Source organism: Panthera leo, chromosome A1, assembly GCF_018350215.1.
Source record: "Panthera leo isolate Ple1 chromosome A1, P.leo_Ple1_pat1.1, whole genome shotgun sequence".
NCBI classification, from domain to species: Eukaryota; Metazoa; Chordata; class Mammalia; order Carnivora; family Felidae; genus Panthera; species Panthera leo.
Window position 1 is genome coordinate 180661792 of NC_056679.1, and position 20604 is coordinate 180682395.

Sequence of the window (20604 nt, forward strand, 5' to 3'; positions counted from 1 at the left end):
CCCGCGAACAGGCTCCACAGTCAGGCTGAACATAATCCCTCATGTAATGAAAAACCTATTTCTATTTCTGAGGCCTCACTACTCTTCATACTGAAGAGCCTTGTGCCTGTCACACATTTATTGAAGCCTATTACTCATCTAGGCAGCGGGGCCCAGTTAGTATTTGGAATTATATTTTAAATCACAATTTTTCTATTATTTATTTTAGGATTCCAAGGCTCCAGTGAAAGCATGTCAGTGTTCCTCTTGATGCGCTTTCAAAGGCATTAAAGCCCCAAATCAAAATTCTTTTTTACGCAGAGAACCTTTCTGCATGTGTGGCAAAACTTCCGTCAAGATACCACAGTCCCCAGTCACCCCTTGTGTGCTAGAACCTCAGGATGCTACCATGATCACATGTTCAGGGGTAGAGATTTTAAGTCTCTCTCCATTCAGCATCAGAGTAATCTTTCCTGGGCCACCAGCTTTACTCCCTCTTCTCACATCAGGCTCTTTTCTTTGGCTTTCGAAGATAAATGGGTAGAGTCTCTTAGGATGCTGGGGAACAGGGCTGTGAAGAGATCAGCTAAAACTGTAGCCTCATCATCCAACAGGAAAATAAGAACTGGCTTAATCTAAGTCAGAGGATTTTCTGAGCTGACCACGAAGCCTGAACTTCCGTTTATTCACTAGGCCAATGGTGACCGTGCGGTTCCTTCCTGTTCTATAGAAGCCAGTGGAAACTGTAATTTTCTCTAGCTATTCATCTGGCCACCTTCTCCCTTTATATCCCCAGGAAAAAAAAAACACACACCATATATACCACGGTGACGCAAAGGGATGCCTTCCTGGATTTTCTGTCCCTTGTGCACACTTGCTTCTTCTCGTAATATGTGTTTTCTCCTTGGCATACACAAATCTTCTTGACATTAGCCCCTACACTCTACTTGGCCTATCATATGAATGAAAATCAGCCAAAATTTGATAGCATGTGCACAATGTCAAGAATCCTTTCAATTTTTTTTTCTTTTTTGCAATTCACACTTTGTTCCTTTTCAGGTCTGGAGTCCTTCTCTACATTTCCACTGACAGAGATTTCAGACCAGCCCCTTGAAGGAAACCCTGTTGTATATGCAACCTGGTTGTTGGGTTTTGAAGGGTGTGGTGACAAACCAAGAGCCAATTCAATCCACTCTGGGTATCTTCTCAAGGAGCCAGGTTTTGGGGTTTGTTTTGTTGTTTTGTTTCATGCTACTGTCGGAGACACAGGCACAGTAAAGTTTTTGGTCAGGGGTGAGGCAGCAGTAGTGTTGTGATGAAGAAAGAATTACAAAGGGCGTGGGCAAATTAGCAAAAGTACTCAGACATGCAATTATGAGAAGAGTTCAGACTCGGCTTTCATGTGATCTCTATTTTTTTTTCTTCATGTTTTGACAGCATTCTCCCTGGGTGGGGTACACAAGCGCTTGTTTAATAAACCCCTTAGTCATGCGAACGTGAGAGACAATTCTTTTTCTTCCTTCAGGACAAATTTAGTCACAGATATTTCAGTCGGGTCCACTCTCCAATTTGCTTCTGACATTAAAACAAGCCATTGGTATTTCACTACAATACAGATAGCACTGCTGGGTCAGCTAACCTTTCCAAAGGCTTAATTCCTGTCAGTTTTGAAGAGAAGAATAAAATACCATGCAATCAGCATCCACCTCCCTAAAAAAGAAATAGAGATATTTTCTCCCAGACAGGGCTAAGACCATGAGCCCTTGGGTAGCCCTTTTGCCCTGACCACCCCCATCTAAAGAGTCAAGCTGCAGAGGTGGGGGTAGGGTAGACAAGAGGTGGGATAAAGTTGCAGTCGGCATACCAGCACATTTTTTAAAAGTCTAAAATTAAGTGAACTGTAATGTATGTATATTAATTTTAATAAATCTGGACTTGCTCCAAGGATACTTAAAGGTAGAACGTAGAGAATAGGGGACAGGAGGGGAAGGAGCAGTGACATCCACATCTCTGTGAATGCAAACAAACGCTGTGAAAGATGAAACCACTGGAAGCAGGATCCCAAGCTGGTTTCCTTCAAGTCAGATTAAATGTAGCTGTCAAAACATTTCATTAAGATGTGCACATATTGAAAACTTTTTCTGACCAGAACTTTTGGGGCAGGATCTGTGGGAGGAGTGGTGTGGGGGGCCACACTCATACACATGCCAAATGGAGAAGGACTGACCTTTCCCTTCTCTTTCCCAGCCCCCCAACCCCCACCCCCCACCAATCCAGATTTGGCTGAGTAATGAGTTGCTACCAGCCTGAACATACCTGTGTCCTATCCTAGACCAACATATGCCCATGTAGGAATTTGGAAACCTTCCTAAATGTTACAAGTTCATAAATACATTGAATTTGATTAGGAGCTAAAAGTGTAGTGTCAGCTCAGATATTCCTGCTGGACATTCCTTTACACCATGAAAATGGGCAAAATAAGTCAGGGAAAGGATCTAGTATAAAATAATTCTCCATTATGTCCATTCCTGATCAAGACTGAAGAGAAGATTTTTGAGAATGCCCTCACCTAATTAAAAAACAAATATGCTTGCTTTCTGGCTTCAAGGGTCATTCTAAAGACAACACATCTGAAGACAAAGGTGATTTTTCTAAGCCTAACTTTCAGCGCTTCCCTGGGAGCCAACAGCCACACTCTTTCCATCTCTTACATCATTTGTAGTAGCAAAGACTGTAGCGGAATTACATGGGTATCAATTAGACACAACACAAGATAAACTAACCTTAGTGAGAAATGATTTTGTAGGGGGTGTTTTTACTGCCCCCTCTTCATACAACGTATTTGAAATATAGATTGATGTTCAACATTAGACACATGACTCTCATCTATTAGGCAAGAGCCTGCCGTGTCTATAAATTCAATTTCCTTTATCATGGTGGCTTTCTGGTTTATTTGGATAAATGTTGAGCTGTCCACTGTTATTTATCTAAGTAGTTCATGAGGGAACAGAAAGTTTAATGATGTGAGATGAGGGGGTGAAACAGCACCTCCAAGCAATTCTCAAGGATTGCTTTTCATCTCATTACCTTGGTTGGACTTATTGGTTCAAGAAATCATGCAGAAGATTACATGTCATTTGATGTGCTGGGTGTCACCTTTCCCCCATCCTTGGCTTCTAATTGTTCCATGTTTTATCTTGCTTAGCATATGGTATCTCACAGCCTGCAATGCTTGTTAGTGTTTCTAATCACTGTGTTCATAGCTTCTAGTGTCTTTTCCTTACTTCTTGTCTTAACTTCATCCCACTCTTTTTTAGTATGTATTCTCCTTTCTTTGGATTTTTACCCTTCACTGCTATGGTCCTGAGAAATGTAAGCTAATCACAGGCCAGCTTCTTTTTTTGAGAAGCTTTATAGTTTTTAAAGTAAATTCAAGAGGAGACAATGCCTTCATTGGACAAAAACAGACTGAATAAAAATGGGCACAAGTCTCTACAATTTCTTACTGTGTAATGGTTAGACCACTTCACATTTCTAAGGAGAAAGAAGGATGGCTGACCATTTGTCATAACGATAAGTTAATAAAAACCTTTTTAGTATAAAAGCTTCTATTGCCTGATGGATCTGGGAAAAATGAAGCTCAAATGTCTTAACATCATGGTGCACGTCATTTATGCAAACCATAACTTGTCCAGGCTTTCTCAGCTTTCCTATTAAAAAAAAATTTTTTTTAAATCTTCATTTTTGAGAGAGAGAGAGAGAGAGAGACAGACAGACAGACACAAGAGTACGAGCAGGGGAGGAACAGAGAGAAAGGGAGACACAGAATCCAAAGGAAGCTCCAGGCTCTGAGCTGTCAGCACAGAGCCTGATGATGGGGCTTGAACTCACGAACCATGAGATCACAACCTGAGCCAAAGCTGGACACTCAACTGACTGAGCCACCCAGGTGTCCCTCAGCTTTCCTATTAAGTGTACTATTTTATGGGGTTGCTTATCAGACTCTAGGTCTAGGGAAATTTTTCAAGTAAAAATGTCCTATGTTCAGAGGCTGGTCAGCAGATCCCAGCAAACAATGTGAACAGCCAATCCTTTGCCTAAACAAAATTTTTGGTGTAATGGAAAAAACATGAACTTAATATAATAAATTTAATACATTTTAAATTAAAAAAAATAATACATAACACTCATATACAAAGTTGCGAGAAGATTTTTCATGGGGAAAAAAGTCTTTAACCTACAATTCTCTCAAGAGAAGAGACACCTTTCTCAAGGAAGTATACAAATGTTATTAAAAGAAGGTTTAAGGGGAGTCTAGGTGGCTCAGTCAGTTAAGTGCCCAACTAAGTGACTGCAGCTCAGGTCATGATATCACAGATCGTGGGATTCTCTCTCTGTGGCCCTCCATGCTTGCACTTTTTCTGTCTCTCTCAAAATAAAAAAAAGAAACTTAAAGGGAAGTTTAAGCACATGAACTCTAATTCAGCGAATGCTCTAGAAGTCTATATTTGTAAACTTTGGGCATAAGGTAGCCTTAAAACCAGTTTCAACAATGCTTCTAATTTAAAGCCATACCGAACTTCTTTGAAAGATGTCTTCTTGTTTAGCATGGCCCAAAGAACAGAATACACTTGATAGACTGCCACTTACCTTTCCCTTTGGAATATAAGCAAGTCTAATCTAAACTTCATTAAAGTGCCTCTAAAACACTCATGGTGTAATAGAAGTAAGCCTACAGATAGGATTGCATCATGATGGCAAAGGCAAAAGCAAGGCAATATACCTTTCTTTTATAAAGATCAGAGTCCCTAGGGGAGGGCCAAACGTGTATGTACACATCTTTCCACATGACCTAACTCCACTGAAAACCCGTCCCAAGGGAAGGGCCTTCCCTAACAGCTGTGAACACAAGTCATGACGAAAGAAAGGCAAAGATTGGAGGCAAAGCTGATCCTCCCTTCTCTGAAGCTTTGGTTTATTAGGGAAAAAAGCCTTTGAAAGATGATACTTATTATGTATCATATAAATCTTTCTTTCCAAGAAAGGAGGACAATATTCTCTTCAGCAAAACTCTTTTCTTACCAACACATAGTTTAGGACTGCTATATTTCCTGAGACATTCTGATATTTACATATTTAAGGCTATAAGTTGATAATAAAAAAAATGAAATTAGTGGAACATGCAATGCATTATCCTCTCTTTTATGGTAATATTAAATATGCTAATGTAGTTGATGGACCATTTGCTCTCCTAACACAGAGGATCTTAATACGAGACATCAATTTAATAAATGATTTATTTGATGAGTAAAGGGCTCAGAAAACAATTCTGCATGTCTATTCTTAACAACCAAAATGTGGATTTTCTAGAAAGGAATTTTCAGTGAAGGACACAGGAAGTATGATTTAAGGTGATCTTAAGAAAACTATGAATGTTCTAAAAGTTCGCTTTGGGGTCAAATTTCTGTCATATGAGGCTGCACAGCTAAGCTGGGCATTTCAGCACAAAACATTCTGTATGGCTTGTGTACACAGACCTAATTCACTATATAATAGTCCTCTTCTCTATTTGGTGCCTTGTAGCAATTGCTTCATTTCTTAGCACATCCTCATTTACAGAGAAGCAGCCAACAGACTTTCAGATTTATGCCATTATTTGCTTTTTCACCTTGAACTCCAACTAAATTCTGCTACACTTTTGTAAAATGAGTGCCAAATGGTGGCCGTATGCCAGACACAAACACTTCCCAGTTTCACTCATCCAGCTCTCTTGATTTCAGGGAATCACAGATTCCGGCTAGAGGGCTTAAATGTGGTGCTTACACAACCCCCCTAACTGTTCCTTTGCCTAAATGCTTTATAACTTGGAAATGCTTGGGAACGGAGGCAATTACAACTTCAGGGAACCAGAAACTTCCCTTTACATGGGGGAACAAGTAAAACCAGAGATCAGGGATTTCGGGCACTTGATAACGCTGTCCATTAATGGTCCAACTTAGCCCTAACCCTAATCAGCATTTATTAATTAAATAAATATTTATTTATGCTTACAAGGTGTTAGGCATTGTTGGGGATACAGTGATCCAAGAGCCTGGTTTTATGCTTTTCAATGGACCTCGTCTAGGAGTGTGGGAGCCAACACGATAATCGTAATAACTGTTTAGTTGAGCTTCTACTGTGTGTCGGGTGCCACCACATTTCACTGATTCTAAAACTCAGATGTGTTCACATTTTCCTATCTCTGAAACCAGAATGCATTTTACAACTGGTGTTTTCTTACAGTCATGGCTGGCCAAGCAGACAATGGTTTGCTGGTCTGACTATAGACCTATCTATTCATAGGGTTGTATGTCATTCCAGGTGGTCTGTGCCTACCTCTTTCCAAAACTACATAATAAAAATTATAAATGCTAAGTACTTGTCACAGTACTTAGGGGATACATACAAAAACGACATTTCTCATACCTGATGACATTGCATTTGAAGAAAAGTTGAATACATATATAATATTAGTGAACACCTGAAGTATCTTTACAAGGCAGGAATTATCCCACTGTTTTGGATAAGGAAACTATAGTATAGGGAGATTAAGCGGCAAGCCCAAGTCACAAAGCTTTTAAGTATACACATCAGAATTTGAACCCAGGCTTCCCTGAGGCCAAAGCCCATTCATGTGATTTCCATCACATCAAGGTAGTACTTTTCTAATTAACATGCCAAGAACGCCTGCAATTGTGTTACAGGTAAAACGTAGAATGAAACAATACTTATTTACAGTACAACAGAAGCTATATCCAGAATTCTAAATCATGAAACATGTAAATATAAACAAACACATGCAAAGCTTAGGAAATGAAGAATTTAAAAGCTTCCTGTGGAAGGTGAAGGGTCTGTGGGCTTGATGACCACCCTAAGTGACGCAGTCAAATAAACAGAGCATGTGGGAGAGACACACAAAATGTCATAGCTTCACATCCCATTACTGCTTCTGAACTGATTGCTGACTGCCAGAAAGATAATGGTCACAGAGAAATTTCAGGACAAAGGCCTGAATGGTGAGTTGACAGAAAGAGAGTTGGTGAACACTGCATTCTCATTCACCCAACACATGCTCTGTGGAGCCACAAGGTCCTAGGCCAGCATATCATACTGATAACACTGTCTACTTGTCATGGTCCTTGAGGGGCACAGGGTGGTAGCACTACTCACTCTTCCCTGGTTTTGCATTAAGAGGGTCTACAAAATAAAGACCAAAAGTTGCTTCCTCTTGCTCATCCATGGAGCTTGCCTGTCAGGGTGGGAAAGCCCTGTATCAGCTGGCTACCTTGATTTCTGACAGGTGGCTTGTGGAGGAAAGCCAAGGCACCTCACCTCAGTAAAGGAACTTTTCTGAATGTCACACATGAGATATGCATGTTGCCACATGGCTGCTAGGTGATGGAGACCAGAGACCTAGCTAATGACTTAATTTGCTTTCCATAAATTGACACATCCTCTGAAATTAAGAGTACAATTATGAAATGGCAGCCCCCACTGCCAGAGACTCACCAGTGTGTAAGCAGGGACAGGACTTTATTATCTGGTTAAGAGCACATTAGCATATCTATTAGATAAAAAGTCTGTTACTAACATCAGAACTGATAACATAACTGGATCCCCTGACTTATTTGTGGGAAGTTTTTTTTTTTTCCTTCTCTGTGGGACTAAATACAAGCTTTGACCATCTGGGGCTGGGGAGGTGGGTGGAAATGTTACTTGCAGGATTGTTCAGATTTAATCACTACCATTTTGCCCTTTATATAATGGGAGGTAAATACACAATTTGGAATTCATACAGAGGTCAAGGATTAGCATCTCTCTGGATCATCAAAGAACAGTGAGTCTGAAAGAGAGGGCCAACATTTTTCCTAGGCTGTATCCTCACAAAGGATGCCAGGTAAGTGTACGCTTCTCATCATTTTCTGTCATTTTCTTTCTGTTTTCCCCAAATCTGCTCTGTTCAGTGAGATGGGAATACACAAAATAGCAGCTCTGAACACAGGATTCATCAGTCTGAGTCTCAACATATCAATTTTCAAGTGTAGCAACTTTAAACACATTGTAGGCTTTTAGTTTCCATAGAAAATAATCTCTCATTGTTTTCAAAAGAAACTGAAAGCCCCCCAAATTACCACACTTTTAACATCCTGACATGTTGATGGCCCGCGTTCTTCCCAGATCAAAGTGAGAGTGGCAGAAGACAGAGCGTTGAGCAGCTTACTTAAAACATAGTATTTCATATTTGGCAGGAATTACTGTAGTGAAAAAAGACAAGGTGACTTTCTAATATATAGATGTATTTTGGTTTGGCAGAGATCTGAAGAGCTAAAAACTAATTTAGGATGACATAAATGCTCTTATCTTTCTTACCCCCTTCCCTTCCCAACCACAAGAAGAGTTTTTGACAGAAACTCAGCGTATATTGCGTATTGTCTTTAACTTGGGGATGACAGTCTGAGTCCTGTGTCATGGTGAACTGTTGTGTTGACTCTCAGAATTTCTAGGATTATCTTGATTTAAGCAGTACAGTCATATATCACAAGCACCTTTCTTCCTTGATGTGGGTAGCCTGTAAGAACTTCAATGCCTTTTAAGGAAACGGGATCTATTAGACCTTAACCTAGGAGAAGAAAGCAATGATGTCATTCAGGGACTCTGCACTGTTACAACCTGTTGGAAAACCTTAACAAAGAAAGGGTCTTTGTCACCTTGAAAAACAGGCCATGATTTTGCAGAGGAACCTAGGGTAAATGAAGGTTGAAGACAAGTGTGTATGTGGCAAAGTTTTTAGGTCATTACACTCTACCCACGGGTTGAAAGACTATCTCAAGCCATCCATTAGGATGGAAAATTTTACCCTTTGCAAAGTTTTAAAGAGAAAAGTGGCTTGCTTTTTCTACCTTTTGGTTTGGATCAGGAAGTCAGATCTAATTATTCATTATGAAGTGGGATGGCAGCATCAGAAAAAATTACCCACTGCACTTATAGTGGATGAGTAGTTGGACAATCGGCCAGTTGGAAAGCAAATGTTTTCTTTCTGTAAAAATGGAAACACTCCGAAAAGGTATTTTTAGGAAAAGAACAGTAATGTAATCAAAGAGGGGCTGGCAAACCATGGCCTGGGGGCCAAATCCAGTCTGCCACCTGTTTGTTTGTATGTTTTTAACAACAGCACATGAGCTAAGGACTAGTTTTACATTTTAAATAGCCTTAAAAATATAAAAAGAATAATATTTCATGACACATGGAAAGTACATGAAATGCAAATTTCCGTGTCCATAAGTAAAGTCTCCTGGAACACAGCCCTGCCCGTTTGCTTACACACGTGTACGGCTGCTCTGCCATACAACAGCAGAGTACAGCAACTGTGACACAGATTCACGACCCACAAAACCAAAAAAGATCTGCTATCTGGCTCTTGACAGAAAATGTCTGCTGACCGCTATAACAGAAGAGGTTTGTGAAAACAGACACAAAAAGACAGGTTAAGAGACAGAGGAAGAGAGATAATTTCTCTCCACTTCAGGAATCATCAGAAGATGGCTTGGGAAGGAAAGAGCTGAATTATTCTCCCTTATTAATGAAGGCAAAATCAGATACAGGGAGTTGATGCTACAAAAGGGATGATTTAGGTCTTATGTGATATTTGGAAATCATTAGGGGACTAATCAGGAGACTAAGGACCTAGTCTTTTACCCTTATAACTAACCAGCCATGTGATGGCAGGCTCTCTGGGCCTCAGCATCAACTCTTGTGAAATGATTGTAATCTGCCAATTTTATTTTCTGCTAGAGTGGATGTTGGGGCTGTGGGTATGGTTCAAATGTAATAATTACAGAAAAAATGCTTTAAATGAAAAGGCTTGCAGTTCTGAGCAAATAGAAGTTTCCAATCAGTTATTGTTATGTATACTATGAGGATAAAAACAGTACAGTTGACATAAAACAGGTGAGAAACTCTACATTAGTTACATGATCCAGAAACTTAGGGATCTCGAGGGATTTCTGGTGTTGCAGGCAATGAAAGCACTTGACATGCCTGAGGATAGAAGACAACTTCCTGAGAGGGAAGCTCTTCTGTATTTCATAGCCACTACTCCCTAGGAACCACATGGGCTAGGGCCTGAGTGATGCACAAAATGGTCCCCTTGTGGTTCATGCAGCTTCTCAAAGTAATTTATTCCAGGATGTTATGTACACTGGGAGAATCTGGCATAGGAAGAATCTTATGGAAAGTACATCATAAAAGATCATTGGCTCCAGTTGTGTCAGTAGGAAAGGGGGAATCTATCCTGAATTGGTAAAGGCCCACGCTTCCAATATGCACAATAGTTGACCTTATTCTGCTTTCACACTCACCCTCATATTGGATGTAAAGAAGAACTTGTCATGGGGCTGAGCTATTCCAGATTGCTCATTTTTGGAGTCTTCTCTCCACAGGTTTGAACATGAAAGGAAGATAATTTGATCTATTTGTCACAGCTCCTGGCAGGCCTGAACCCAGTGCCTGTCCATAAATATCTTGGGGCTGATGCTTAATTTCAGGACTTATAATGTTCTAGTGGAACATGGAGTCATGTATGAACCAGAATGGGCTCAGGTCTTAAAAACTCTGGTCTCCCCTAACAGGAAGGCTTTGATTTTTATGTTGCCCTTCTGTCCTTCCCCGATGGCTTGTTTTCTTGGTGGGCACAATCACTTGTTGCTCCCAACAGCACTTTTCTCTGTGTTTGTAATGCACTGTTTATGCCCCTGCAGCTCTGTAATTAATAATATACTGCTTTTCATCTTCAAAGTGATTTATACACATTAATTAATCCTCACCATACTTTGGAGTTTCTGCATGAAAAATATCCATCATGCTTCCAGAATTTACTTGGGAAACCAAGACTCAGAAGGAAAACAACTTTGTCAAGGCAAAGGAGAAATGAATCACTAGGTCAGGATCAGCACTCAAAACCTTGACCCCTTCATGGTGCTTGCAGATCTGCTGTCACCTCTGGGAGAGTAGCCCTATGGCTCCACACTCACCAGCATTACTGCTGGGAAAACTGGCCCCTACCATCATTTATTTTTGAGTCATAATGTATTCTTTAATACTTCAGGGTTAAAGCATAATCTTACCTAAAGCATACATAATAGAAAATGATGGATTATAATCTAATAAACTATCCTAAAATGCTCAGGTCCAGCTTCTAGTAGCCTCCAGACTGAGGATAAATATGTTTCCTAATCCATCATTTACAAGATACACACCCAATTAAAACATTAAACTCTCACTATATGGTTTCCCATTTATGTAATCGCCCTACAGAAAGCTATTATATTTTAAGTGTCAAGCTCAATATATCAGGCGATAGCCATCTATCTCTCTCTGGCAAGTGGAGTAGGAGGTACACTGGGGATGGTATTGGCAGAGGTGAGCAGTGCCTCAATTTCTGTATCTGGGCTCCCCATGGTGCCCACAGGCTCAGCAGAACATTAAGCCTGAGAAGTGAGCTCATGGACCCTTTTTGCAGTTCCTGACACAAAGCCAAATCATGCAAAGACCCTGAAGGCAACTCAATTTGTTTCTACCAAGCCTCCCTGAACAGTTAGCTGGGGAAGTACACAAAACTACTTCTAACAACACAAAAGATTCTACTCAAGTGATTGAGAGTGCAACAGATGCCTTTTCCCCTCCCTTGTCAATCCATGACTCCATCCTTCATTGAGAGCAAGTGAGAAGCAGGCATGACTTTAAATTAGGAGTATATGGGTGTCAGACCTCAGTCCCCATGTGGAGCTGGGGTTTACAGCATCGAGGATTCTGCAAAGTTCCAGATAAACATGGTGCCTTTCCCCAGAGTGTCAATTTTCTCAGTTTTGGAGGTCATTCCAAGGAGACACAACAGGAAAATAATGTAAAAACTTATATTTCTACATTAAGGTGAGCATAGCAATATTATGGGAGAGAGTGAAAACTTCACATCAATTTTTGGCTTGTAATGGCCTTGGGCAGAGCCCCAGATCACTGGGGCTGTGTAGTCAACCTCCTTTACCATCAGGTAAGCTTGGGTAGAATAGTCTGGGAAGTCCTGGACCAATTCCTTCTCTGGCAGGCACCAAGCTGGCTGCCTGATGATGAAGGAAGTGTTCACTGCTGAAGGACAAGGGACAAAGTCAGAATAATCAGGGTTGCTTTTTTACCCCCCTCTCTTAAATGAGAGGAGTTTCAGCCTAAGTGTTGAGAAGAATTTTGGAGTCAGCCTCTTTCTGCTGGTGTTTTATAGGTTTGTTTTGCAACATGGCAGAGCCCCAAATTGGGGAGGCCTGTCATGGCTGCCCTGAAGCTAAGCCAGAGCCATCAAGTGTTTCAAATAAACTTTATCAAACATCACGGGGCCTCTGCCTGGGCCAGGAGATCTGCATTGGCAAGCTCAGTTGACAGAGCAGCAGCACCAGGGCTCTTTGCTGAGGCCAGGAGCTGTGAGCAAGCTTTGTGTCCAGACCAGGGTGCTCATATGCACATGGCACTCTGCCCCTCAGCTCTTGGCACCTGCTGCTTCCTGCAGTTACAGGGCTACACCCCATGGATGCAAACCAATACGCCTGGCATAGGAAGAAAAATACCACTGCAACTTCACCAACCTGCTACCCTAAGTTATATCCTGAGTTCCCAGAAGCAAGGTTGGCATGTGAGATGAACCTCACTCATGAATGTGGTGCAATTCAGGTTGAGACTAAAAGGACACAAGCAAAGGAAAGGATGTGGGCAACATCCACTGTGCCTAGGTGACTTGATTCCACACAAAGACCTGGTTGGATACTCTGACCTCTCAATCCTGTTTCTGTTCCACACCTCTGAAAATAAGCTAGCAATTTAACTTTCCTTTGAATCAAGATGTTCCCAGACATGCTGGTTACTATTATTCTATTCAGTTTTTGGCTGAAATTAACCCATGTTGCATGAATTTTAGAGCACAGACCTAGGTTAAAATCCAGTGATGGAAGACACTAGAAGACTACTTCAGGAAAGAGGGATGGGTTTACAGGAACAACAATTTTCAGCTCATGTCCAAGAAAGAATACAGCAGGCATGCTTAATTCATCTGATAAATGTTAATTAGAGTCTTGAGAAAGAAACTCATCAGATTTAAATGCATTTCAGGAGAGAAAAAGCACTCCCATCCCTCATTCATTTTTATGTCTTTCAGGAGCCAAAAAGCAAACTGTACAGACAACAGAGGGCTTCTCCATTCATAAGCCCACAATCTCTGCCCCACCTCCTCATGGCCAGGGTCATGGAGCAGGCTGCCTTGACTTACCTATGAAATATGCCAGCAGAATCGCCAAAAGGAGGGCTGCAGCGATGGCGGACAGGGCGGCACATTTCCAGCTGCAGTATTTGGAGGGCTTCTTCAGCTTGAAGGCCTTCCTGGAGAAGGTATTCCGGGGCAGCAGGCGGGGTGGTGGCGTGTAAACGGTTCCTGAGGTCAAAGGGTATCCCGGAGAAGAGCTGCTAAACAGGGGTGTGCTTCCCGAGGAGGTTTTAAAGAGAAAGTGCCTGGCAAGAAAAAGGAAAGAGTTAGCATGGACATGGGTGGCTCCTGGAGAACATAGACCTGCTTTTTCTTTCACTCTGCTTTATCTAGTTCTATACAGTCCTAGTTAATTGCTCTACTTTGTCATGGAAAAAGGGGCAAAGATTACATCTGATAGTGATATAAATTAATTCCATAGAGTCACATCAGTTATGCATTTCATATGCATCTAGATTTTACCTTCCACAACAATCCTGAAAAGTATTCAAAGCAAATATGGAAAGTGAGTTACCATTTGTAACTTGGAGATGATGATGATGACAGTGATGATGATGATGATGATGATGATGATGATGATACTAAACAGTATCAGGTACTAGAACCTGCTATTTAAAGGCACTTGAGGGGTGCCTGGTTTGTTGGGTTAAGGTTGATTAAGTTTAAGCATCTGACTCTCGATTTTGGCTCAGGATCTCATGGTTCATGGGATCAAGCCCCTCATCAGGCTCTGGGCTGGTATCATGGAGCCTGCCTGGGATCCTTTCTCTCTCTCTCTCTCTCTTCCTGCCCTCTGTCCCATGCTCAAGCACACACATGTGTGCTCTCTCTGAAAATAAATAAAGATTCAAAGACACTTGAAATAATACTGTCACAACAACTTAGAAACTAAATATTAAAATATTTAAGATATGAGAAATCAGGCTGGAAGAATTCAAGCAACTGTCCAAGGATGTGAACCCTGAGCGCTGCCTCATGCTCAAGTGTGTACTCTTCAGTGTTACTCTAAACTACCTATCTTGAGCCTTCTTCCTGGGCTGTTTGCACTCCTCCATCTTGCTTCCTGTTCTGAGACTGCCTCTCTAGGTCATGTGAAGTTTTTCCTTTGGAAACATCTTTGCCTGGCAATTAAACAAGGTGCCCTTGGTCTCTAGGACTATGGTGTGACAAGAGGGTAATGGGGTCTACTGTTGACACCTAATATAACCCTTCTTCAGGGTCAGGAGACTGTCACTCCAAGGACACTTCAAGGACCATAAATTCTCTGGCAGATTCTTCTCTCTTGTGTGTGCCATTTATAAGACTTCAAATGTGACTTGCCGCACCTTATTTAAAATGATGACTGTCTTCCAGGAAATCTATAGTGAACTTTAAAGCATGGATTAAGTAGTGTCTAGAGTCTGAGCAGCTGGAAGCTGGGACTGTGTCTTCTTTTATACCTTGTTCATTTTTATGTTTCCAGTAACCAACTCAAAGCTCCACATGCAAGGGGTTTGAATGAATGAATGAATGAATGAATGGAGTTTCCTCATTTTTTTGTAAACTTAAGATCCTAAGATTCCAAAACGTTATGCAGGTATTTCCTTTCAAGTCTTCAGTAGGTGACCACATACTATGTGTCAATTACAATGGTAAATGTTTTATTTGCATGCAACCTCACATCAACCCTATATTATTACCATAATTTTACAAATGAGAACACTGAAGCTGGAAGTTAGCAAGCAGGGTCATCGGGGCTAAAACTCCAGTCTGCCTGGCTCTCAATGCTCCAGTTGGACCTACTACACCACACTACCCCCTGCATATGGGGCTTAGCAAGCTACCCTGGTAGGATTCTGAGGCAAGATCAGAGTTATTACAAATATTTGTGTCTTGGATGCTTCCAGATAAATCCGTGAAAGTATTTTAATCTTTGACAAAGATCACACAAGACTGTATGATTGACAATGATGTCAGAAAATGAGTGTCTGATTAGTGAATTATTTAATATAACCAACATTAAAGCAAACCACTGATATTTAAACTTTATTTGTACTATAAGTATGTTTGATGATCTGAGTAAAGGCAAGAGGTTGGATTCCATAAATAAACTTTTGTATTCCTTATCCAATAGCACTCTTTTAATGCTCCAGAGGTGGCAAGTGGGCAGTGTTTAGAAGCAGTGTTTGGCAGCAATGTTCGCCTGGACTGGAATCTCAGCAGTGCCATTATTGGAGAAGTAAGCTCACACAAGGTACCTAATGCTGCTCTTAAAAGCCTCCATCTCCTCACTTGTAACATGGGGTAAGAGCAGCAGAGGTACCTCATGTCACAGAGTAGACTGTTGTAAGGGTTACACAAGATCACGTAGGAAAAGCACTTAACCAAGGGTGTGTCACATAGTAAGTGCTCAATGCATGATGAGTAGCTTTTATTATTAATTGTCAGAGCAACATAAGGAGCCTGAAACATGGATTTTAATTTAAAGCCTGACAAATGTCGAACAAACACCTGAAGAGTTCTCCAAATCACTAAATAATAGTCCACTGCCTTGCAATTAAGCTAGAACATATGCCCACCAGAAAACCAGGGGGATGGGAAAATGCTGGAATTTGATTTAGAACTAGCTCAAATGTACTTCTTGAACAACTTTCCAAGAGTGGGTAGTGAAAACTGGAAATCAAACTAAAACCAAGGAATATAAAGATATCTCAAGCTGTTATTGATAAATATTTAGAAATATGGGAACACCAGTTCTCAGCCCTACAGAGATCTTACCCATTTCCATGGCTTCAGGCATCACCAATATGACTCAAGTCTCTGGGTCTCCATTTCCAACAAGCTTCTTTCCTGAGGTCCAGATTCGTATTCCACTTGTACACTGGGCATCTCTCTATCTCTACATCCCACAGCTGTACTGAACAAGTTACAGCCAAGCACGGACTCTTTACCTTCTCCTCCCCATTCAGATTCCTCCTGCAATCCTGTTATTCCCAGGTTCCTGAGAGACTGTAGCCATTTTTCACCTCCTCCCTTCCCCTCACCTTCTCCCATACAATGGGTGAAAGAATCCTATCAAGTTTACTTCTGAAAACTTCTCCCACCAACCTTCCCCTTCAATCCTCCTGCTAGCTTTTTCCCCAAACCACAAATGTCATTGTGCTCTGGCTTATAAATCCCTGATGATCCTCCAAAGCCTATAAGAAGAAATCCAAATCTGAATATGGGACCACACTCTTTGCAACAACTACCCAACTTTTACCCTTGTCTCTATCCCTGTGCTTCCAGTTCCCAAAATCTATGCTTCAGTCATGCCAAAAGACACCTCCTTCCTTAACCAGCCTGTTCATGTTGCCATGCCTTTGTGAATGATGCGCAAGACTTTCAGGAATGGCTGTTCCTCTGCTTCCTCACCCATCATACCCCAGCCAACTCCTACTCACCTTCCAAACACCTATTTTGGAAGCATATTCCAAAAGCACCCCCACCCCATCCTCTATCACTTTTTGCACTCAAGTATCTATCATCTATTTGGAGATTACATACACTATATATATATATTTATATATATAAACTATATATATTATATTATATATATATATATTTATATATATTTTATATATAGATATATATATTTATATATATATTTATATATATAAACTATAAATATATATATAAACTATAAATATATATATAAACTATATATTATATTATATATATGTTTATATATAGTTATATATATAGTTATATATATATAGTATATACATAGCTATATATAGTTTTATATATAGTTTTATATATAGTTTTATATATATAGTTATATATATAACTATATATATATAACTAATATAACTATATATAATATATATGTAACTATATATATAATATATATAACTATATATATAGTTATAGTTTATCTATCTATATATATATATAGTTTATCCCAGTGCCTGGCACCTGAGTATCAGTCATGTTTGTGGACAAAATCAGTAAATGGGAAACAATGTTTTGGCAACATGAGAGAAATCACAAGAAGAAGATTAAGAAGTTTAAATTGCTTTAATGTTATTTTTAATGTACTCATCTGTAAGAAATAATAGAGGGATAGGATTATTATTTTCTTTGTATGGGATTCCTTCCTGAGATCCTAAAATTGTCTCCTTGACAACACAGTCTATCTTCCACACTTCTTTCTAAAGAGGAAGTCAGATTGTGTCACATGTCACTATTCTCCCACCCCCTCCCCCCAATCAATCAATCAAGGCTTCCAATAATACTAAAAATGAAATCAGAAGTCCTTGCCATGGCCTACCTTCTGCCATGATCTGCCTTCCAGTGGCCTTTCCAGTTGTATCTTCTGCCACTTTAGCCCCTCTCTCCCACTCCATCAGGTACACTTGATATTCCACCTCATATCACATCTAACACATTTTCACCTAAGGGCCTTTGCACCTGCTGTCCCCTCTGCCTGGAAATAACCTGCACAGCTTGTTTCTCCACATCATTCACCACTCTGCTCCCATGTCACTTGCCCAGGGAGATCTTCTCAGCCCCCACTCCCCCACCTTCCTTCTCTGTCATTCTCCATCCTATTATAACTGCTTTCTTTTTCTCAATTATGTATGTGTTTGTATCTTATTTATTATCTATCTCCACCATTACATCTGAAATATGAAGTTTAAAGTAAACAGATATTTTGTAAAATTTGTTTACCACCGTATCTTAACATTTAGAATAGAGCCTGGCACATAGTGAGTACTCAACAAATCTTTGTTAAATGAATGACCTACAACCTTTCCAAGGCCAAAACAATGAATGTTAACAGGACAGCACTGTGAACATTTTCAATTTTAAAATTAGGATTCTTTCTGCCATGCTGACTTCTGTTTTCCAGACTTACAAGTTTGCATATATGCATATAGGCAGATGTTTATGTTTATACATACAAGGCCATTTCACCATAGGAAAACAAAGACAAAAACACCATATACTTTTCAGCACTGCATTAATCCTAGCAGAATAGAGCTCTCTTTGATATCATGGTGTCTGTGATGATCACAGCTAAATGAAACTCATTTTGTTATTGCATCCCCCCCCGCCCTGCTTTTTTCCTAGTTTCTGGTGCTTAAAATGATTAAACCAAAGTACCAAAGATATGTAGGCTCCTGTTTCTCCACAACACAGCTACACTCCAAATCTTTAGAAGGTTAAATTCAGGAAACAAATAAAAAAAAGAGATTCTAAAGACATGATCTTCAGATTGTGTCCCATAAATACCTCCTTTGTGATCACTTGAGTGCTGTGTTAGAAAAGTACAACTTTCGGGGCGCCTGGGTGGCGCAGTCGGTTAAGCCTCCGACTTCAGCCAGGTAACGATCTCGCGGTCCGTGAGTTCGAGCCCCGCGTCAGGCTCTGGGCTGATGGCTCGGAGCCTGGAGCCTGTTTCCGATCCTGTGTCTCCCTCTCTCTCTGCCCCTCCCCCGTTCATGCTCTGTCTCTCTCTGTCCCAAAAATAAATAAAAAACGTTGAAAAAAAAATTAAAAAAAAAAAAGTACAACTTTCGAGGCTCCATCCAGACCTAGGGCTAGAGTCTGAGAGGTATCAGTTAAATAGCTCTCTATGTGATTCTAATGTATCTTAAAGTTCAAGAAACTCCCCTCTACCCATTGTGCACCTTTCAAATGTGTCTGATGGCTAGTAGCTATATCTTTTTAAATGTGATACATCTAGAGAACATACTAGATGGTTAGTAGATGTATCTTTTTTAAATGTGAATTTTGAATGCTGACATCTTTAGGGGTAAAGTGTCAGGAAGTCTACAACTTACTTTCAAATGATTCAGCAAAAAATCTCTGTGTCTCTCTCTTTACAGATAGATGAGGCAAATGTGGTAAAATGACAGCAATTGTTGAAACCATATGGTTATTCTTATGTCGTACTATTCTCCCAACTTTTCTGTCTGTTTGAAAATTTTCATAATCACCAAGTTGAAAAAATGAAAGCTTTGATTCACCAAGGATTGCTGTCACATGCTTCAGGAAAAAAAAGATAAATAAAATGAAGCAAGACCCACAAGGTAATGGTCTGGCCAGATGGTCACTGGGAGGACCAAGAAGGCTTAGGGGACTTCTCCTGATTTTTCCCTGAACTGGCTATTAAGACAGCTTTTCCCCCTCAGGGGCCTGCTCAGTATGCTCCGATGAATCATTTGTGATGCCCCAACTGAACTTCTTCCCAGCGGTCGGTCATGGAAGTAGCTCAGCTCAGGACTCCAGGCATCAGCAAAAATGTGTAGTTTCCAAATGCACTTGACATTTTTCAAGCACAACTCAATTGCTCGCAGAATTGGCCACTTGTGCCTCAGAAAGGAAAGGCAAATGAGGGGCCCCCAAAGTGCTGTCCTTGGAGTTTGCTAACACTCAAAGGGATAGAGAAAACCGGTCCTTGATGTGTTACAAAAAATAAACGAAGAGCTTACACACTTCTTCCTTTCCTAGCCATGTGGTTATCAGGGCTTCAAGTCGTAGCACCCAGCATCCTTCCTGCCACAGGTTAGGGGCTCAGAATGCCCATGGAATTGAATAGTAATGCTAAGGAAGGATTGTGGCTCTGTGTCCTTATCTCTGTACACTAGACTCCAGTGAGTTCTTAAGAATAGAGTGATCATCACTTCACCTGAAACTATCTTTTGATAAATGTCACTTTTCCTCATGTGAAAACAAAACCATTAAAAAAAAAACAACTGAAAGAGACAGAGAAAGCAAGCATACCTAACAGCTATTCTCCCATGCATTTTACATGGCAGCATCTTGGCAAACCAGGATTTTGCTTCAAATTGGCTTAGAAAATTAAGGGCATACGTTTTCTCTGATTAAACGACCATGGAAAAATTTAAAAAGAAGTCTAACAAACAAGAAACTCATGCATAGCATCCATGCAAAAAGGAGCCCATCAAGTCAAAATGCTGTGAATTTTTATTTTATTCTTATGATACAGAAGGGGCTTGACTCATCTAGAGAAGCGTTGAGAAGTAGTAGCTGGTTAAACTACTTGAGACTCCAACAGAAGATTTCTTTTCCTTTTTCTCTGAGTCAATCACAAGTAAACTCACTCATTAACCTCAAACCCTGCTAAAGAAGGAAACAAACAAACATAGAAAATCCCTCAACACCAAGTACCATTTTTCAGGTTGCAATCAGTGGGATCCTCAGAGGCAGTCTCCCTATTTTCGATTGGTTTGGCTTTATTCCCAGGGGGAAATCCCAGCAAGGCTTTGAAACAGAAATGTACTACACAGATAATTGCA

General features: G+C 40.4%; 1 protein-coding gene across 3 annotated transcripts in view; it reads right to left on the minus strand.

Moving 5' to 3' along the window:
* The window catches only part of TENM2 (teneurin transmembrane protein 2), a 938525-nt gene that overhangs the window by 255461 nt on the left and 662460 nt on the right, over positions 1-20604 (minus strand). For all 3 annotated transcript variants that reach the window (XM_042947342.1, XM_042947337.1, XM_042947345.1), the window contains one exon: positions 13325-13563. In XM_042947342.1, the coding sequence (XP_042803276.1) occupies positions 13325-13563 (239 nt within the window). The remainder of the gene's footprint in view (positions 1-13324; positions 13564-20604) is intronic.